Source organism: Primulina huaijiensis, chromosome 1, assembly GCF_012295235.1.
Source record: "Primulina huaijiensis isolate GDHJ02 chromosome 1, ASM1229523v2, whole genome shotgun sequence".
Taxonomy (NCBI): domain Eukaryota; kingdom Viridiplantae; phylum Streptophyta; class Magnoliopsida; order Lamiales; family Gesneriaceae; genus Primulina; species Primulina huaijiensis.
In genome coordinates, this window is record NC_133306.1 from 24,855,682 (window position 1) to 24,877,348 (window position 21,667).

Sequence of the window (21,667 nt, forward strand, 5' to 3'; positions counted from 1 at the left end):
TCTTATTGATTATATAGGGCATTGATTTTAAATTTCAAATTTAATATTAAAATCACCAAAACACACAATAATTATATATATACATAGATATTATTAAGTGATAAAACCAAATATAATAAAATGTTTCTAAAATTATATTAAATTTTCTTTATCAGAGTGTCAGATTTCCATTGTATTTTATTTTTTTCACAATAAAAGATATAGTAAATTAAAATTCCAAACACAAATTTAGATAGAGAAGTCACACAAACATAATTATATTTTATAACAAATTATTATATATGAAACCAAATTAGATATTAAAATTGAATTACCTACATACAGCTCATATTAAATAATAATAATAATATTATTATTATGATATTTATATTAAATAATAATAATAATATTATTATGATATTTATATTAAATAATAATAATAATAATAATAATATTATTATTATATATTAAATATTAACGATATATTTTTATTACCAAAACTTAAAATTGTGATGGCAAACGAGATATTAATTGAATATTTCTATAACTAAATTTTTAACACCTACATAGAAATTTGCCTCGAAAAAGTTACCGGCAACAGTCAAGTCAAAACTTGACCAAATAATGATTATATAATCTACTCCGTTTATTTTCCCCATTGCTCACAATCTCCGCTGCTCATATTCTCCTCTCTTCTCTTCCGTCTGTTCACAATGCCACTGTGCTTGAATATCTCTCCTCCCTTTAGATCAAATGGGACGAAATAAAAAGCATTGATTGCCCCAAACTGATCGTAGAAACAACAGAAAAAGGGGTGTAAAAGGAAGGATCTTGCAAGTTTTCAAGCACTTTTTTTGCTCGATCTTTGCGTAAACTCGAGTTCTAAATATCGGGTTTCAAACGGGGATCACAAGCCATCGGATCTGTCGGTTGATTCAGAAAGCACCCACAGAAAGTTTACGCTAGCTGTTTCTTGATCAAGCTATGGCCGAAGTTTCTGCGCAGACGTTTATACCCGAGTCATTTCCCGGGTACACGGCAGATGTGGCGGGGCAGATTGGTCTCCTGTGGGAGCTAATCAGGGCACCATTGATCGTCCCACTGCTGAGAATCTGCGTGTACGTTTGCTTGGCAATGTCGATCATGGTGTTCATAGAAAGGCTTTACATGGGGGTCGTTATCATTCTGGTGAAGCTCTTCTGGAAAAAGCCTGAAAAAAGGTACAAATGGGAGCCGATGAAAGACGATTTGGAGATGGGAAATGGGGCTTTTCCAATGGTTCTTGTTCAGATCCCTATGTTCAATGAAAAGGAGGTGTGTTTTCATTGTTTTTGCTCTGTTCTTTAATTTGTTTTTGTTTTTCCCCAAACACACTGGCTCCATTGGTCTTTATGAACGAGTAAAGGGATTTATTTTTGTTTTTATTTTGTGGGTTTTGGCAGGTTTACAAGATCTCCATTGGTGCTGCTTGTAATCTTTCATGGCCGTCCGATAGGCTGGTGATTCAAGTATTGGATGATTCCACTGATCTTGTCATAAAGGTATTTAAACAATCCATTTTCATTAGTTTCTTGAAATTAGATTAAGAATTCACACTGTTTTAATTTCTCAAAAAGGTGAATGTACTTTGTGGAAATTTTAAATCGTCATGTGATATTATGCAATTAGCATAAGTCAAGGTTGTTTTTTGCTTCAATTTCTCACTTTTTTCCAATAATTAGTATATAATTTTACCTTTTTACATATAATGATCCATATTTATTACTCACAAGAACTGCCATAAATAGTGCAAGTTCTTTTCATTAATGACTCACTTCCATGCAGTACATTCATTACAGAACGCAATGAGAATCCAAGGAAGGACAACTGGGATTTTATGACCATGATATATAATTGATCCCCATTTAAAAATTATCATCGTAAATTTTAAAATATCGAAATTATTTATCCTGAAAATTGGGGTCCTGGGTCATTTACTTGCGAGTCAAATCGGTTTGGTCCCTCTTATTTATAATGTGCTAAAATGGTCCATCTACTTATGAATATCTGACGTTTCTGGTCCTCGGTGTTAATTTGTTGTTATAAACTCTTCTTTTTTTTTTTTAATGTCACAAAATAGTTCTGAAAAAATAATTAGTAATAGAAAAATAAGAAGTAAATGAATTAGTTGGGATTGATTTGGTCACTAAATACGTTTGTTAACGTCGTAGGACATGGTTGAAAAGGAGTGTTTAAGGTGGGCAAGTAAGGGCATTAACGTAGTCTACCAAATTCGAGAAACAAGGGGTGGCTACAAAGCTGGTGCGCTTAAGGAGGGTTTGAAACACGATTATGTCAAGGGATGCGACTATGTCGTCATCTTCGATGCCGATTTCCGACCCGAACCGGACTTTCTCCGGCGAGCCGTTCCGTTTCTGATCCATAACTCAGACGTCGCCCTGGTGCAAGCTCGTTGGAGGTTCGGTAAGTCTCTAAATAAATAATGTGGTTGACAAAGTCGTGAATTTAATTAAGTTGACAAAGAAAACCGAAATATGATGTTTACCAAAAATTATGGAATGCTAATCTTTCAATAAGAATAATTATTGACACGAAGAAAATTATAATATGACCCATATAATATAAATCATAGATATTTTTGTTTTAAAAATGAATTTTAGAATCTCAATGATTGTTCAAGCTTTTAAAGATTCGTGCATGTGTTAATAAAACTGCACGAATTCTGTACTTGGACAATATATAATTGATGGAATCATCATAACTAAATTATACAGGTCGTTATTAATTACAATGCTTTCACATATATTAATTATTATGATTGGTCATACATATGATTGGGTATTAAATATTTAATTAAACCTTAAATATTTCCTAAGTAATGTAATTATCACTAGGATTAGAATAACGATTGAAGAATGCCTGAACACATAAATCCAAGACTGTCGGTGGTCTCAGAAGGATATATATATTAATTAAAATAATCCCAATAAAATCGATAAACACAATCATAATATGATGGGAAGATCTGAGACGATTTCATGAATCTATATCTATGAGACATGTCGACTGAACCCATATCTCGAGTCAAAAGTAATATTTTTGACTTAATACATTTATAGGTCGAATCAGATATGAGATTCATTTTTAAAAAATGACTCATTAGACGATTTTATAGGAATTTTGTTGCAATATTATATTTTTGAATTTAATTTGTTCAAACTTTAAAGTAGGTTCAAAAGAGTTGGCAATTTAACCATTTTTGGCTCTTAGAGTGTTTGGTACCGACAACTTCGATATAAATTATTTTTAAAGCGGTAATTTACAGGTTGTTCTTTCGTGACCTACTTTAACTTGTTAAGTCACGTGGCATCTGAAATATATGAATTGGACCACCTTTCTGCTCCCTTTTAATTTCCTAACGTACTTAAAATACTGTTATATTTATATCTACCAGTGTTATCCTAAAATAAAAGTTCTCTTAACAAAATTCATGTGAACTTCCTTTGTTCTTTTATAATTTTGAGCATGTGACGCGAACTCCGATCTTGATAGGGAGATGATTTTGTCTTTTGGTACTAAAACTTTTGATGAACTTCCAACTTGTCTAGAAATACGTATCGACCATTAAGAATCCGATGTTTTTTTACAAGTGCTACGTTTTAATCATCCTCGTACGTTGGAGACTCGAAATTTGTCCCAAGGTTTTCAAGTTGGGAGACAAATTGAGTTCTAATGTCCAAATAATTTAACGGTGATAACTACATAAACCGTGGCGCCGCAAAAAAAAAAAAAAGAAAAAGATTTTGATATACTGTAATTATTGGGGAACATGATGTATTATTATTTTGCAGTGAATTCGAATGAATGCTTCCTGACAAGAATGCAAGAGATGTCACTAGACTACCATTTCAAAGTCGAACAAGAAGTTGGATCGTCCACTCATGCCTTCTTCGGCTTTAATGGTAAATCAGCAATAGCTATTGATACAATCAATATGGCTAATGAATTCTATGACAATCTACGCTCGATAGTCCTGTGATAAATTATTCTTGAATCTATGAAAAATCATATATGAAGTCAGTAGAGATCGATGTTCAGACAGATGTCATCGTACGCCTTCCATCATATTTTGTTGAAGTTTTTGACGTTGCTCTGTCTTACAACATTAGCCATGAATGTAGTACAATTCACTTAGTAGCATGATCTCCAGGAACTGGTGGGATATGGAGAATCTCAGCGATCAACGAGGCCGGAGGGTGGAACGACAGAACCACGGTAGAGGACATGGATCTCGCTATTCGAGCTGGTCTCAAGGGTTGGAAATTTATATACTTAGGTGACCTCCAGGTATATGTGTGTGTGCATACATATTATATAGTAAATTACCAGCTCCCAATGAATTGAATTTGATCAAGAACTGTTCTTTTTGGGCAGGTGAAGAGTGAACTTCCTAGTACTTTTAAAGCTTTCCGATTCCAGCAACACCGATGGTCTTGCGGGCCTGCCAATTTATTCAGAAAAATGTTCCTAGATATTGTTCGAAACAAGGTTTTTTTTTTAACAAGAATATTGTCTTTACTATACTGTTTAAAATTCATCTTACTGTATCAGAACTAGCTGAATTTTTTAATTTTTTGTGTGCAGAAAGTTTCCCTGTACAAGAAGTTTTATGTGATATACAGCTTCTTCTTTGTCCGAAAGATTATAGCCCACATGTTCACTTTCTTCTTCTACTGCGTCGTCCTGCCGTTTTCCATACTGATCCCGGAAGTTGACGTCCCCAAATGGGGAGCCATTTACATTCCTTGCATCATTACCGCTCTTAATTCAGTCGGGACTCCGAGGTATATATATACTCACACACGAAGATTCCAATATTTTGGTCAAGTCTGTAAGGTATGATGCCATCGTGTGTCTGATTTTAAACTTTCAGGTCATTCCATCTGTTGTTCTACTGGGTTCTATTCGAGAACGTGATGTCGTTTCATCGTACAAAGGCAACGTTCATCGGTTTGCTCGAGGCGAAGAGAGTTAATGAATGGGTGGTGACTGAAAAACTTGGAGATGCTCTTAAGAACAAATCCAACACGAAGAATGTTCCCCCAAAGAAGCAACTGTTCAAGTTTCTCGGAGACAGGTAAAAAAAAGTACGCTAAAAGAAAGTTTATTTAGGCTTTAATTTCCATACATATATCTACATTTCTCATATCTATTTTGTACCATAAATGTTGCAAATTATTGACTTAATTATTTCGTCATTTATCCAGAATACAAGTGCACGAGCTAGGGTTCGCAGTTTTTCTTTTCATTTGCGGATGCTACGACTTCCTCTATGGAAAGAACTGCTACTTCATATACCTATTCCTTCAAGTCATCACCTTCACCATCGCCGGGTTCGGCTATATCGGCACCATAGTCCCAAGTTAATTCATGTCTCTGTTACTTTGGGTGAACGTCGATCTCCGTTCGGCATTGACCCGTAAAAAAATTTATATTACTGAAAAGGGAAATTGAAGAGTTCAATTGATCTGAAAATGTCTTGCTTACTGCCTGCGAAATGGGCAAAAAGCATCGGGGTGTAATAACGTCAAGAAAGAGTTGGAATCCAAGCAGAGTTAAGTTTCATATTTATGTACTGACAGAGTTAGGAAAAATAAATGTTATTCCTTTGATAATTTATTTATAGGGTTTGTAGTTTGTGTTACATTGTATATCATTATTATATATGATATAAATTTAAGCTTGTTTTTTTTGGAGATTTTAACAGAAAATGGTGAATTATAACATGATATAAAATCTATTTATCATACAGTTCGACTCAAATGATTCGAACATGTTCGCTAACAGTTCGAAATATTGTTCAAAAATAAATATTATATATTAATAAAATATTAAGATTCGCGAGCGAATAGAAAACTATCGAACAAACTAATTTGTATTCAAGTTCGGCTCGAAAGAATTAGTACGTTCGAATTCAGCTCAAATTCGATAAGTTCAACTACAAATCAAATATTTTTGGAACTGGTTCAAAAAAACTTGCGAACCAACTCAAAGTTCGTTTACCATCCTACATAAGAGAAATTAGCCTTTACGCAAAAGAATTAACAGCCATTCGGTAGAAATATATGAAAAATTACCAAGAATTTGTCGCGATATGAAATATTTTGATGGAAAGAAACAAGGTTATAATGTCAGTTGTCACCATCTTGAATTTTTCTTGCCGACGACAAATGACCATATTCGAGACACCTCGGGTAACAAATTTCAAGATCACATACAATACAAAAATCAGAGTATCTACACCAGCTTTGTCTTTTGTCACTTAAAAGTATCTTTTTTCCTAATATTAAAGGATGACCCAAATCTAGCTTAAATATTAATATGATTTATATTTTAATTGGCGGTGTCTCAAATATGTGAATAAAAACAAGTTGCGAAAAATAATTTTAAATTTAATTTAATTTTATGGGCCTATGCAAAATGTCCACAACGCGAGAATGAATGGAGGATATAAAACCAGAGAGCTGTGTGTGCCCAGCACGAGCAAGCACATTACTGCGTCGGCGTATCGAATCAGAGTAGAGATTCACATCAATTATTTTGATTTTGTGACCATATCCTTAAATTCGAATGGGCACCTACAATTTTAATATAAATTTCATTATTTCTTATTAAAATCTGCAAAAACTTTATCCAGAGTCAATTTTGTGAGACAAATATCTTATTTGGATCACTTATGGAAAAGATATTGAATATAAATAATATACAATTGCATAAAAGTTTTAAACACGTTGCCCGATTACAATGTTTTGATAGTTATTTTAACATAAATAAATGCTCTCACCCAAGAAATGACAATTGAGAATCAAATACATAATTCTAATTCTAATTCTAATTCTAATTCTAATTCTAATTCTAATTGTAGAATCAATAATTTTACCAAAAATTATAAAAATTTGTAATAAAGTGTGCTTGCTCATCAGAGGAAGAAAGGGCCCCCACCCGAATTTATATTGGCCCAATAGTTTATCAAAATGACATACGAGATTGGGTTCGTTGAAGTGTCCTCTCAAAACTGCTGTATCTCTGAGTTCAAATCAAATAAACTAATAAATAAATGCAACGACTCAATCAATGAGTGACAACTCACTTCAATTGTAAAATTAAATGTTAGGGAACATCTGAACCCAATGGTGTACATGTTTATATTATCTGGCTTCATGCACCTTCTTGGAATATTCTAAATTTTGATGGAAATTTAACAATATGATCATAACTTTTAAATATTTTTTATTGGATACTTTTCAAAAATTTATAACTTTAATCTTTTAAAAAAAACCACTTCACTTATCTCTATTTTTTTCGGTCCCACGCATCGTGTATGTCACAACTCGTTAGTATTTATGATTTCAAGCTTGACCTTGAGAAGAAAAGGAGATGTATTAAAATTTGTTAAAAAAAATTTAAATCGCTTAGGAAAATGGATTATTTTGTGATGCTTCGGGGCGATTACTACAAATTTACACATCGTTAATATGTTGATAATTATTTGAAATCGTATAGAAATCTTAGACTATTAAATAAAATATATTTCTTAGTTTTAAAGATAATCTAATAGGTATTTTAGAAATTTTTTGTCACGATTCAAGCAACCCCTCTTAATAGTACTGGTATGTGGTATGAAGGATTTGGATCTTCTGATGTGGCTGAAAATACAGCACATCACATGGTGTTGTGCACTTCTTACACGAGATGATCCAAATCCGTGGTATGACTTTTTTTGTCATTCCTCGGTATCATCCTTGTAATTATATCCTTGAAAATATTAGAACTATCATTTTACCTTTGATAATTTTAATAATTGCCATATTAAGTTTATTCTATAACGGTGTACCATTTTTATATCAAAATTAAATATATCAAATGTAAAATTCTCTTTAAAAATTCCGTATAAACACCTAACACATGAATTAGTGTATAAAATTTCTTGCCGCTTTAAAAAATTACTTTTTGGTGAAGTCATTTTCCTATTCCAAAATTTTCATTTCGTGGCACTCTAAAATTGAAAATAAAATTAATTTTTAAAAATTACAATTTTATACAATTTTTGTAAAGAAGAAAATAATCAGAAAGAAAACTTATTCGAGAGTAAATAAAATAAAATATTTTTTTTATGCGGACAAATTTATAAAACTTCCAAATCCATTTGCGTCCTCTTTTAAAGCCTGCCACGTGACTACATCCCCTTAGCGTTTATGTACGTATCAATAAATAAAGTCTTACATATTTTTATCAATGATACGGTTAATTTTGTTCATATTTACACTAATAAATAATTTTTTTGACATAAAAAGTATTTTTTATGAGTGACTCGAATAAAATATCTGTCTAAAAAAACCCGTGAGAATGTCTTTGTGATCAATAAAATATCTATATCTAAATATTTAAATTTTTTTAAAAAAAATTATGTATACACACAACAGGTGTCTCGAGTCCGTGCCTAATTATATCTATAAACCAAGGAATATTTGTAATGATATTAAAATCTGGTGGATTGGATAGGGCTAGAACGAGCCCAAAATTTGGAAGTGCCGAAAAGCCCATTCTTGCACCCGAATCTCTAACGGTCAAAAGAACGAGAGCCTGTTTTTGTATGACGCCCAATTTTATTGAAGAAATCGAATTCAAGGTTTAAAAATATTTTGCAAAATTATTTAAATCGATCACTCAAAATCCAATCTTATTTCAAACGGTAAAATCTTTTTTCTTCGCCCCTCTGGGATTATCTTCTTCAACTTTCACAGAAACCGTATATATGTGAAAGAATTCTATATTTTCATCGCTTCAACAAATTGAAGTCATAGAAGAGAAACCCTTTGTTTCTTGATTCACGGTTAGGTGATAACTTTTTTGATAGATTCTTGGTTTTCTTTAATATTTTTGCGGTGTTTTTCTCTGTTAAATTTTTTATTTTCGTTTTTTTCAATTTAGTTTCTTTTCGTTGTGCGCATTTTAATCAATCAGAAAATGTCGTAGGTTTCTGTATTTCTATCATTTTTGTATTTTTATGTTATTAATAGATAATCCCCTTTTGATTTATTGATCAAGTGATACCTCTCTGAGTAGATTTTTTGTTTTCTTTATTTTTCGGTGGTTTTGTGTTTTGGATGAAACCCTTTTGTTCAATTTTTTATTTTTGTGTTTCTTCGGCGTTTTTCATGTTTTGATTCTTGTATTGTCGCTTCTATTCGTTTTCAGATTCTTGTATTCTTTTTTGGCGTTTTCCATTTTCTGATTCTTGTATTATTTTAGCGTTGATTGGTTTTTCAATTTTTTACTTGGTTGATTAATTTTTCAACAAAATTGTTTAATTTTTGTTGATTAAATTTTCAATTCTTTGCTTTGTTGATTAACTTTTCGAAAGTGCATTCTGTCTTATTTTTGTGTTCCTCCCACCCAATAAGTTCGTTGGTGCCTCAACTCGATTCTTTAAATCTTTTTTATTCTGGCACATAATCAGATGAGAAGAAGGCTATTTCGCTGAAATAAAAACTTGTTTGTTCAAGAATTCAAGAGCTACGCAGTTAATTGGATGGAGAAGACCACTAGGTTGATGTTTGTCGCAAATTGTGCAACCGGTTGTATCATATTGATGTGCTCTTTGACTAATAAATTGCTGACAGAAGATTTTCGTTACTAGTCCATCGACTGGATAGCGACGGAAACTTTATGTCTCTTGTTTTCTATTTTTCGTAGTGAGGTGCATGACATTATCCCAAGATATGAGATAAGAAGCTACAAGAACTCTCGTGGCTTTGCACGATCATGGAAAGCAGATCCATCGAACCCACAGTAGTTGTAGATATATATGGACCATGATTTGAGCTGGGTGTGATAACTACAAAATCTGTGTATGATGTTTTTTTTCCCCAGAATATGATCGATTTTGCAATCCTCAGACAAACAAAATGAGGAATTTTGAGAACACGTCTATTCAAGAACAGAGAGCAAGCTGTGAACAAGAGGACCACTATGTTAATGTTGGTCACGAATATCAGTTGTCCAACATAGCAATTAGTTACGTCAGATTGATACTCTCTTGTTACCAACAAATTTTCGACAGAGGACTTTCGTTGCTAGCTCATTGATGGAATAGCGATGAAAACATCGTTTCACTATTTGTGTTTTTTTGTTTGTTTTTAGTGAGGTGCTTGAAAATTGCGGAAGATGTATGGTAAAAGCTACCAACACCCTCAAACTTGTCTGTTCAAGAATTGGAGAGCTTCGTCGTTAGCTGGATGAAAAAGACTGATACCATAATGTTTGTTGCAAATTGTGCCACTGATGATATTTTCGGTGATTTATTTAGCAAGCGGTTGCATCATGTTGATGCTCTCTTGTGACCAATAAATTGTCTGACATAAGATTTTGGTTACTTGTTTGTCTACAGTGACGGAAATGTTTTGTTGCTATTTTTCGTTTTTCTAATTTTCGTACTGAGGTGCATGCAATTACCTCAGGTTATGATGATGTTTTTTTTTTACAGAATACGATCGATCTTGCATATCCTCAGACAAACAAAATGAGGAATTTTGAGAACACAAATATTCAAGAATGGAGAGCAAGCTGTGAACAAGAGGACCACTATGTTAATGTCGGTCACCAATTGTGCGACAGATAATATTATCAGTTGGCCAACATAGCAATTAGTTACTTCAGATTGATACTCTCTTGTTACCAACAAATTTTCGACAGAGGACTTTCGTTGCTAGCTCATTGATGGAATAGCGATGAAAACATCGTTTCACTATTTGTGTTTTTTTGTTTGTTTTTAGTGAGGTGCTTGAAAATTGAGGAAGATGTAAGGTAAAAGCTACCAACACCCTCAAACTTGTCTGTTCAAGAGTTGGAGAGCTACGCCGTTAGCTGGATGAAAAAGACTGATACCATAATGTTTGTTGAAAATTGTGCCACTGATAATATTTTCGGTGATTTATTTAGCAAGCGGTTGCATCATGTTGATGCTCTCTTGTGACCAATAAATTGTCTGACATAAGATTTTGGTTACTTGTTTGTCTACAGTGACGGGAATGTTTTGTTGCTATTTTTCGTGTTTCTAATTTTCGTACTGAGGTGCATGAAATTACCTCAGGTTATGATGATGTTTTTTTTTTACAGAATACGATCGATCTTGCATATCCGCAGACAAACAAAATGAGGAATTTTGAGAACACGTCTATTCAAGAATGGAGAGCAAGCTGTGAACAAGAGGATCACTATGTTAATGTCGGTCACCAATTGTGCGACAGATAATATTATCAGTTGGCCAACATAGCAATTAGTTACTTCAGATTGATACTCTCTTGTTACCAACAAATTTTCGACAGAGGACTTTCATTGCTAGCTCATTGATGGAATAGCGATGAAAACATCGTTTTACTATTTGTTTTTTTTTGTTTGTTTTTAGTGAGGTGCTTGAAAATTGCGGAAGATGTAAGGTAAAAGCTACCAACACCCTCAAACTTGTCTGTTCAAGAATTGGATAGCTACGTCGTTAGCTTGATGAAAAAGACTGATACCATAATGTTTGTTGCAAATTGTCCCACTGATGATATTTTCGGTGATTTATTTAGCAAGCGGTTGCATCATGTTGATGCTCTCTTGTGACCAATAAATTGTATGACATAAGATTTTGGTTACTTGTTTGTCTACAGTGACGGAAACGTTTTGTTGCTATTTTTCGTGTTTTCTAATTTTCGTTCTGAGGTGCATGAAATTACCTCAGGTTACGATGATGTTTTTTTTTTTTACAGAATACGATCGATCTTGCATATCTTCAGACAAACACCATTAGGGATTTTGAGAACATGTCTATTCAATAATGGAGAGCACGCTGTGAACAAGTGGACCGCTATGTTAATGTCGGTCACAAATTGTGCGACGACAATATTATCGGTTGGCCAACTTAGCAACTAATTATGTCAGATATTCTCTTGTGATCAACAAATTGTCGACAAAAGACTTTCGTAGTTTGATGTAATACCGATGGAAACATCATTTCACTGTTTTTTGTGTTTGGTGAGGTGCTTGGAATTGCAGAAGATCTAAGAAAAAGAAGCCACAACACCCTAGCTGATAGCTCGATACTTTGCATCATCAGGGGACGATCAAAAAAATCCACCTTACATGAATGATGGCTGTAGATATGAACCATGATTTGAGCTGGATATGGTTGCTACATAATTTTCGGATAACCACATTTTTCTGTTGATTCATGTGCTTGAATTTTTTCAGGGGGCACATGTTTTCCAAGCCCTGGAAGCCGAAGAAGACAAAAAAACTACGTGGCCTTTAACTCGAAAAGTTTTCATGTCTTCTCTTGTTAATATTTATAGTTGTATGATCTGTTTTTTTGTGTTCAGTGAGGTGCTTGAAATTGCGGAAGATGAAAAAAAAAGTCACAACACCCTCGATACTTTGCATCATCAGGGACGAGCAAACTGTTACATGAGCTGCTACCATCACCTTAATTTATTTTTAGTTGGTGGTCCATCTCTATATATCTCTTGCCTTCATTTATTTTACTTGGATGCTATCAGGTGAAGATGACCAAACAGCAGGACACACTTTCAGACCTTAGCAATGTCTTCTAAGCCATGGAGGCATGGCTGTTGATATGCGAATTGAACTTGACAGGTTAATTGTCTCTCAATTTATGCATCATTTCAACATTTGTCCTTAAAAGAAGACTATGAATAAAAATAAATAACCTTGAATTTCAGCTATTAACAAAAAGAGAACATTCTCTTAAAAAAGTCACAACACCCTCGATACTTTGCATCATCAGGGATGAGCAAACTATTACATGAGCTGCCACCATCACCTTAATTTATTTTTAGCTGGTGGTCGTCGACAAAGTGGTTTTTGACGAAAGAAACACGTTTTCACATGATAATATGCATCTATATATAGACGAGTTATTAGGAAATTGAGAAACATCTCAACAAAGTTTTTTAGCATTTTATAATAGAGAGCAAAGAAAAAATATTGCTTTTTCTGAGTGTAGAGGTTCTCTTGTGTGTGAGAAAAAATATATTCTTGGTATATTCTGAGCTGGGATTGTAAGATATTGAGTGTTTTATATATACTTGTATATATATAGACGAGCTATTAGGAAATTGAGAAACATCTCAACAAAGTTTTTTAGCATTTTATAATAGAGAGCAAAGAAAAAATATTGTTTTTTCTGAGTGTAGAGGTTCTCTTGTGTGTGAGAAAAAAAATATATTCTTGGTATATTTAGAGCTGAGATCGTAAGATATTGAGTGTTTTGTATATACTTGTATATATATAGACGAGCTATTAGGAAATTGAGAAACATCTCAACAAAGTTTTTTAGCATTTTATAATAAAGAGCAAAGAAAAAATAGTGTTTTTTTTCTGAGTGTAGAGGTTCTCTTGTGTGTGAGAAAAAAATATATTCTTGGTATATTCTGAGCTGGGATCGTAAGATATTGAGTGTTTTGTATATATTTGTAATATTTTTCCAAGAAAGATTTACAGTAGCTCTGTGGACGTATAGCTTATATTCAAGTGAACCACATAAATCTTTGTGTTTTTGTTGATTGTTTTAAATCCGCATTTTTTTATATTATCATCATGATCGTCGTTGCTTCGACGTAATCCTGAACAACTGGTATTAGAACTTTGTTGTAAAATTTCTTAGAATTATGAGTATGTTTTGTTGTAGTTTTGTCTGATATTCCACATCAGAATTTTTTTTTAGATTTTTTGCTAAAAGGTATAGAAGCGATGGCAGGAGATTATGGATCGGGAACGAGAATCAACAAGTTTGACGGAACATATTTTTTGTTTTGGCGGTTACATATTATAGATTATTACTATAGCAATAAGTTGCTTAAACCTTTATCGGACTACGTGCATATTTTTTTATGTTTGTAACCTCAAAGAAAGTTCATTAAGTTCAGGTGTGCTGCAGAAAGTTGAAGTGTGCATTTTGTACAAGCCTCTAGTAGATATGGTAAAATTCGCATACATCCATCTCTATATATGCTTCAAGTAGATATGGTAAAATCGCGGCATCGCATACATCCATCTCTATATATCTCTTGCCTTAATTTATTTTACTTGGATGCTATAGTATCAGGTGGAGACGACCAAACAACAGGACACACTTTCAGACCTTAGCAATGTCTTCTAAGGCATGGAGGCATGGCTGTTGATATGCGAATTGAACTTGACAGGTTAATTGTCTCTCAAAATTTATGCATCATTTCAGCATTTGTCCTTAAAAAGGAAGACTATGAATAAAAATAAATAACCTTGAATTTCAGCTATTAACAAAGAGAACATTCTCTTAATCAACGAGCCTCAAAATGTATCGCAACCACTATAGTAAGAGACTTGTACCTTTAAGTATTTTCATCTTTGACGAACCATAACGAGATCGATTCCACATGAAGAACCAATTTTTTTGGTTAGAAATTAAGAAACCCTGCTTGATTCTATTTATCATTAAAAATTTTACTTTTCCCATAAACTTCATATTTTTCATTTATCTTCTTCCAATCTTATTTTCTGTCATACCATTTTCATTTTCTTAAAAAATTGATTGTAAAATTAACCAAAAAAAAAAAACCACCCATTTCATTCTTTATTATTTTTTTTCCGGATCACACGCATTGTGTGTGCTACACTCATAATATTTATAATTTCTAGCTTGACCCTAAGAACAAAGAGATAAATATTAAATTTGTTAACGTTGTGTTTGGATGAAATAATTTGAAATCTAGGAATTTAAATGTATTTTTATTATTTAGTTAACTTACATAAAAGAAATTCAAATCATTTATTTATATTACAACTATACTAATCACAATGAATTTCAAATTCTTAGAATATTGGAGTCATGACTCATTTAAGATAGAAGCTAAAAGTAGTTAATCACTTGGGAAAATCGACTAGAGAAACATTCAATTCATCTGTGATGCTTCGGGGTTAGAACTACAAATTTACAAATCGTTCATTAATGTGTTATTATTTGATTAAATCCTAAAAGGTAATATAGAAAATTTACAAATATCAAGAATTATTAGATAAAATATATTTATTAGTAACAAAGATATTCTAATAGGTAATATAGAAAATTTTAGTCATAAATCAAGCACATATGCGTTGTGTGTGCGATTCGAAAAATGATGAGGAAATGTAAAAAATATTCGATAATAATAATTTATTGCGTACTATTATATATAATAATTAATTAATATAAATAAGAAACGAATTCCATGTCAATTGTGAAATTACCTAGATATATCGTTTTTTTCCCAGTAACTTTCTAAATTATAATAATAATATATTTAAAAATATAAAATATATGAAAATTTATTCTAAATTTGTATTTGTATTGATATACCAATATAAATAGAAAATGAGAAGCTTTAGATTTTACGTTGTGTTTCAACAAAATAATAATGGTGGCTGTGGGGTTCGAACCCACGCGCACTTATGTGCAGAAGATCTTAAGTCTTCCCCCTTAACCTCTCGGGCAAACCACCCTTAACTGGTACTTAGTGATATTACATAATATTTAAAGAATTTATATTGAAAAAAACGTCGTCGTATTCCGATAGATTAATCTGGAAGCCTCTTTTAATCACCGCTAATCTTCCTCGAATCTCAATCTCCGGTTTCAATTTCATATCGCGGCTCCCAAAAACCCTAAATCAAAGCCTCCTGAGTATTGTCGTTAGATTTGTTCGAATTAAGCGTTAATGGCGGAACATTTGGCGTCGATTTTCGGGACAGAGAAGGACAGGGTGAACTGCCCTTTTTACTTCAAAATCGGAGCTTGCAGACACGGTGACCGCTGCTCGCGTCTGCACACGAAACCCAGCATAAGCCCCACGCTGTTGTTATCCAATATGTACCAGCGTCCTGATATGATTACCCCTGGAGTTGATTCTCAGGGTCAACCCATCGACCCTGAGAAGATGCAGGAACATTTCGAGGTAGCCCCTTTTCAATTTTTCTTCTCAAGTGATAATTATATCTGGAAATGGATTCATAGATGAGTTATGCTTGAAAATTTCAGTTTGCTGGATTTTAATATTGGACGGATGCGTTTTTTATTTTGTATTTTGTATTTTCTGAATTTAACTTATGCTTGTTTGTTGAAGAAAGTTTGAGCAATAAATTCTGCTGATCAGGTTCCATTTGTTCTAATTTTTCTTATCCGTAATTAATAATATGCTTGGGATGCATTGCCCCCATCGGAAAGGTAGAGATGATGGCGGACTATCCTCCGTCACCAATCTAGTGATGACTAGGTTTTTCACTTCTTATGCACAAGGGAATAAATTTGGGATTTCACATCACGAGTTAAACCCATAATTTGTCTCCTATCTAAGGCTTTAAGAGATAAAAGAGTTTTAAGTCAAAGGTCTGAATAAATATGTATGTCTTCTCCACTAAGGGATAGAGGAAGTTTTTAAATTCTGCACGAATAATTTTTTAAGAGATGCCTACATATTTTTATATTCCTTTATACTAATTATTAGGCGATGGAGTTTCTGAATTCGACCTTGTTTGGAGCTTAATTTTCATTTTGAGAAATCATTATGTTCTATCACCTTTTATATTTGTCTTTCTATAAATGCTATCAAGCCTATCATATTGCAACATATTTATGATAGTTATTAGAAGTGTTCTTATGTGCATGCGCATAGTAGAATCTAAACTCAAGCAACGAGGCTAGGCACATGCTTACGGAATCGATGTGGCCAAAGGAATGATATGCTAGAATCTGAATATCTCATAATTTTCAATTAAATATATACTTCATTAGTTATTATACAACAATAGAACAAATAGTCATTAATCTGTGAGCAAAACTAAATTGCTATTGTGTTACATTTAATTTCAAATTTACTATTTTTAAATTTGAAGTGTGGTTATAGAGCATCTTGAGCCTGAAAAAGCACACCAAGTACGGGGCTTTAACTTTAAGGCACACACCTTATTGAATGGCTGCACCTTCGCTTGTGGCTCGGTGCAAAGGCTTGAGCATTACTTAGCCTCGAGCCTATGCGCACCAATTATGGCGTTTAATTATTTTTATTTATATTGATTGTGTCTTAATCTCTTATGATTTTTCCTACACCTGCATTTTTATTAATTGTGTTGTAGCCTCTTACTTCTGAGTTATTGAGATGCATATTCCCTGTCATGTGCTGCAGGATTTCTATGAAGACCTTTTTGAGGAGCTGAACAAGTATGGAGAAATTGAAAGCCTGAATATTTGTGACAATCTGGCCGACCATATGGTATTTCTTCTGATTCATTTGTTGAAATCTGTCTTATTTTCCTTCGGATCTCGTGTGTATTAATTGCAATTTTGTGGCAGGTTGGCAATGTTTATGTCCAGTTTAGAGAGGAAGAGCAAGCTGCAAATGCTTTGAACAGTCTGACAGGAAGATTTTATGCTGGTCATATTAATTTTATATTTTTTCCATATACCCAGTCAGTTTACTTAATTGGGCTCTTCAGATTTCTGATGTTTCCTAATGACTTGTCAAATCATAGGACTACAGTAGACAGTTAATCGTGATTGTTGTTCACTGAATGTGAGTTTGTTTCTAAATGACCACATTTGCAGGACGACCCATAATTGTCGATTTTTCTCCAGTGACTGATTTTCGTGAGGCAACCTGTAGGCAGTACGAGGAAAATACCTGCAACCGTGGTGGTTACTGTAACTTTATGCATCTGAAGAGGATAGGCAGGTAAGTCAGTGAGGTTTTCATCAAACAAAACCAAGTAAAACATAGTTAAGCTGGGCAGAATTGTTTAATTGTGTTAAACACGACAATATTTAGGGAATTGAGACGTCAGTTGTTTGGGAGATCTCGGAGAAGGCGTAGCTGGAGCCGCAGCAGAAGCCCCTACAGACACCGTAGCCATGAAGAGCGTCTTCAAGGAGGTCGCAGTCACAGTAGAAGGGATGATGATCGAGATTACCGTGATAGCCATAGCAGGAGGCGCAGAAGCACAAGTCCCAGCCATAGGAGTGGCAGAAACAGGAGCTCAGATGGCAGGAGGGATCGCAGTCCTATTAGGGAAGGAAGTGAAGAGAGACGAGCTAAAATACAGCAATGGAATAGGGAAAGAGAAGAAGCAGAACATGCCAACAAGACTAATGACGGACTTGCTGATGATCGAAAAGCCAACCACCACCATGGCAATGAGAAAATTGGAGCTCATTAAGGCCAGGAGCTGCTAAAAATATACATGGTTATTGATTATAGCACCAAGGTTTGTGCTTTTTCTCAGTCAATCACCAGCTTCTTTTTTCTTTTGCTTAAAAGTTCTACTAAGAGAGGACACCAGTCCTGAAATAAAGCTTACTGCGCATTTTCCACTGTGCAGGCGGTGTGCAGGCTTACCATCCTGTCATTTGGAATATGATAAACATATTTTTCTTTCGTTTTTCTTTTAATTCTGAATTCTGATCAACATGCATGTTTTGTGTGCGTGATTTTGTGACTTGGCTCCTGAGTAGTTAATTGTTCCGCATATTCGCTACATTCTTCAAAATTTGCATGTTCTGGTAACCAATCATAGTGGGTTACTCTTCCATTTCTGTATTTCCTCTCCTTTTCCTTCTGCCACCCCGCGTTTTTGGTGTGGAACTTGCTCCTCACTTACGCATTGATATTTGCAAAATTCCAGGCCAACCTTATGTTTGAGCACACCCGTATCTTTTCCTTTCAAGATACTTCTTTTTCTGTCAGTCTGTTTCATAATTTTTTTTGTGAGAAAAAATTCATAGCTCAGTTTTATCCTGTGCACACAATTTATATTAGTATCATATAGTTGCTGTTTTCTGGACATATGCACCAGGGATTTATTGCTAGACTATACTAGGTATCAATCAATTATTGAGTGTAGACTTGATCTGAGAAATATGAAAATGCAGCCGATTGTCTGTAAAGCATGTGAATATAGATTTGCCCCCCACTTAGGCTTCGACTTTCTTGGGTTCATGACTTCTGTTGAGTTTAGTAGGCTCACTATATGACTTTCAACTTGCACTTTGAGGTTTGTATCATGAGAAATCTCTTTTTAAAACCAACCATCATGATTAAAGAGCTAACTGTCAGCAGGTTACTGTAAATAATCATCAAATGCATGTTTGATTGTTTTCGTTTTATCTGCTAGTGCATGAGTTTTTGTATTTGCAGTCAGGTATTCTTAGTAACCACATTACATACCAGGCTTGTGAGTTTATACTTACCTTTCCAATATCTTTTCAATAAATTTCAAGAAGTTCTATGAAACTCACTCGATTAACTAGTTTTGCAGGTGCAGGTTAGGTGCCTGATTGTAAAGACTGACAATTTGTTTTAACAAAAGCTTATGATGCAATTTGCACAGGTACTTTCTGTTTGTAGTCGAAGTTTGGCTCAACACTTCTGATCGAGCTGGAATTGGCAGGTCGAGGGGTGAGTGAGTCAAGGATTCTATTGAAGGCTTAAATCTTTATTCTAGAGGCGTCTAACTTTTCATGTTTAATTTAGTAAGATTATGTTTCAAAACTTGGTATTTTTTTCTAGTGGTTGTATTCTGTCAATTTGGTGAGACAGTTGGGATGATACTTAGCATGTTAAACTTTGGTATGAATTCTTGACGGTTAAGTTCTTCTGTTGAAGCATAATGTTGTTGGATAAGACCCTCTTTCGGCTCTCGTTAGAAAATGTGGCGTCCTCATGAATGGGTATTATTTCTCATTTAGAAATGTCTTATCAAAGGTGAAACGATACTGGTTTTGATCTCGAATCAAGGAAAGCCATTGAGCGAGACCTATGTACGGTTTGTCACACTGTTTTGTATCTTTTTTGGTTGGGGTGAAAGTTTCTTCATACGCATGCAGGTCGGAAGTCTGAACAACATTGTCTTCTTTGATCCCATTCTTGTTAACCTTCTCTCCTTTTATTCCATCATCTATTTCCTTGACGGCTTCACCTTTTTCAAACTTGCTCCAAGTGCAGTTATGTACAAAACCGTGTCATCTACGAGGTTCTATACCTGTCAAGTTTTCAACACAATATGGGGTCAGTCTGTGAAGTTTAAACCGTGCACATCTACGAGGTTCTAATCATCAGTTTCGTATTAAGATACCTGTCGTTTACGTTTTCAACACAATATGGGGTGAGTCTATATATGCTTACCTTGAGTAACATTTTACCAGTGTTTTAATACACGTTCAATTGCTTACCAGAAACCCAAATAAAAATAAATGCAGTCTTCCATAACGTTTTGTGATAAAAATAAGGCTATTGGGGTGTAAACATAGATTCTACCGAGAGTATACATATTTAGAGCAATTGAAACACCTAAGATAAATCCTTCTCAAGAAAAAAAAGTTGAATTTACCATGCATTTGTCAGTCGAAATATGCTGGAAATTAATTTTAAAAAAATGCTGGAAATTTGGAACTACAGTGAGGTTCGATTTTTCGATATAAAGCTATAATCTCAAGATGTAGGAGCAATTAGATACCAAGATTCGTCATACTTGAGCCAGGTTGTTAGTGGATGCTAAGTTTTGTCATATTTGAGCTGCAAAACGGAGACTTCGAGGGAGATGGTTGTCGTGAATTTGTGTGTTTTCTAACCAAATTGGATTAGGACATATTTAATACATATTACTGTTGAATTTGATAGTACATCACTCTTACCAGGTGATTGTCCTCGTTGATCTCTAAAATCTAATTGCTACACTTGATTATTCTGTGATTCAAATCCCTTTATTCTCATGCCAGCAAATTAATAAACGTGCTTCGACCATCCCCACAAGTAACGGGCTACAGAGGCCGAAAAGAAAGATGCGTGAATGAATACTATTTATTCTTCATTTATTATCAACTCTAATTTATGTTTTGAGTATTTTTTTATACTTTATTTTATACATTTAGAGAATATTTTGTGGTCACATACATATTATTTACTCACATATATTAATTTTTCAGAAATATTATGGCTATGGTTATGGAGGGTAGTTCAATCATTGTCAGCAAAGATTGAATTCTTGAACAACAAGACGTGACAGCGAGTTGATATAGACCTCATGCAGGGATTTCCGCGACGTCCCTCCAACTATTGTCCCTCTACGAATAAACGGTGCGTGACCAAACAATTGTCGTTCTTCTCACTGAAGCTATAATTAATTGTGCATGTATAATTATTAGTCTTTTATTATGAATAAATACCGCCTCCAAAAAATAGTATTGATACCATGTAAATTTTTTAAATAAAAAATACATTAACGAAACAATAAATTAATGATTTATTATTTTACGGATGTACGGTTGATCAAGTAAAAACTCAAGTGTTATTTATTAATTTAATTTATTAACCGAGCTGAAATTCAGTGTTATTTATCCTTTTAGGTTAAGTTGGGACGAGAAAATTAATTATGTGGTCGACCTTGTTAATTTTATTAATTAAATATTAATATATGTGAGTTATATCGGTATTATCACAATATTTAATAAAAAAATTTACATAATCCATGAATATATCTAAGTGCCTATGTTGGTGTTCGTTAAATAAATTGAAGAGTCAGATGCTGAAATATATAGTATAAAAATTTATCAAAGGATTAGCAG

At 33.6% G+C, this 21,667-nt stretch overlaps 2 protein-coding genes, 2 long non-coding RNA genes and 1 other non-coding gene across 8 annotated transcripts; 3 read left to right on the forward strand and 2 right to left on the reverse strand.

The window, feature by feature from the left end:
- Positions 1-645: 645 nt before the first annotated feature.
- Positions 646-5,721, forward strand: LOC140987822 (glucomannan 4-beta-mannosyltransferase 2-like). Its single transcript, XM_073456504.1, has 9 exons — positions 646-1,293; positions 1,422-1,520; positions 2,190-2,442; positions 3,831-3,941; positions 4,190-4,326; positions 4,414-4,527; positions 4,624-4,823; positions 4,913-5,116; positions 5,247-5,721. The coding sequence occupies exons 1-9, from the start codon at positions 964-966 to the stop codon at positions 5,404-5,406; spliced, it is 1,608 nt and encodes a 535-aa protein (XP_073312605.1). The 5' UTR covers positions 646-963; the 3' UTR covers positions 5,407-5,721.
- Positions 5,722-8,634: 2,913 nt separating this feature from the next.
- Positions 8,635-14,257, forward strand: LOC140987828 (uncharacterized). 2 transcript variants are annotated; one of them, XR_012177219.1, is made up of 3 exons: positions 8,635-8,872; positions 9,913-14,020; positions 14,141-14,257. It is a non-coding gene; the product is annotated as an uncharacterized lncRNA (long non-coding RNA). The 2 variants fall into 2 exon arrangements; XR_012177218.1 differs by having other exon boundaries at positions 14,147-14,252.
- Positions 14,258-15,474: 1,217 nt separating this feature from the next.
- TRNAL-UAA (transfer RNA leucine (anticodon UAA)) lies at positions 15,475-15,557 on the reverse strand. The gene has a single exon. It is a non-coding gene; the product is annotated as a tRNA-Leu (tRNA).
- A 105-nt stretch (positions 15,558-15,662) lies between these two features.
- LOC140987837 (splicing factor U2af small subunit B-like) lies at positions 15,663-19,727 on the forward strand. 3 transcript variants are annotated; one of them, XM_073456533.1, is made up of 6 exons: positions 15,663-16,010; positions 17,238-17,324; positions 17,405-17,486; positions 17,657-17,783; positions 17,877-18,312; positions 18,427-19,727. In XM_073456533.1, the coding sequence occupies exons 1-5, from the start codon at positions 15,774-15,776 to the stop codon at positions 18,262-18,264; spliced, it is 921 nt and encodes a 306-aa protein (XP_073312634.1). In that variant the 5' UTR covers positions 15,663-15,773; the 3' UTR covers positions 18,265-18,312; positions 18,427-19,727. The 3 variants fall into 3 exon arrangements, with proteins under 3 accessions (XP_073312634.1, XP_073312644.1, XP_073312626.1); XM_073456543.1 differs by having other exon boundaries at positions 19,435-19,727; XM_073456525.1 differs by having other exon boundaries at positions 17,877-19,727.
- LOC140987852 (uncharacterized) lies at positions 19,206-21,021 on the reverse strand. Its single transcript, XR_012177222.1, has 2 exons — positions 20,190-21,021; positions 19,206-20,151 (listed from the first exon to the last, which is right to left on the reverse strand). It is a non-coding gene; the product is annotated as an uncharacterized lncRNA (long non-coding RNA).
- Positions 21,022-21,667: the final 646 nt, after the last annotated feature.

Excerpts from the sequence above, each read along its gene's own strand:
- LOC140987822 (XM_073456504.1), top strand. The coding sequence starts at position 964 with ATGGCCGAAGTTTCTGCGCAGACGTTTATACCCGAGTCATTTCCCGGG. Across the intron at positions 2,443-3,830 it reads GCAAGCTCGTTGGAGGTTCG|TGAATTCGAATGAATGCTTC; the intron begins GTAAGTCTCTAA and ends ATTATTTTGCAG. Across the intron at positions 4,528-4,623 it reads TAGATATTGTTCGAAACAAG|AAAGTTTCCCTGTACAAGAA; the intron begins GTTTTTTTTTTA and ends TTTTGTGTGCAG.
- LOC140987837 (XM_073456525.1), top strand. The coding sequence starts at position 15,774 with ATGGCGGAACATTTGGCGTCGATTTTCGGGACAGAGAAGGACAGGGTG. Across the intron at positions 16,011-17,237 it reads AGATGCAGGAACATTTCGAG|GATTTCTATGAAGACCTTTT; the intron begins GTAGCCCCTTTT and ends CATGTGCTGCAG. Across the intron at positions 17,487-17,656 it reads GACAGGAAGATTTTATGCTG|GACGACCCATAATTGTCGAT; the intron begins GTCATATTAATT and ends CCACATTTGCAG.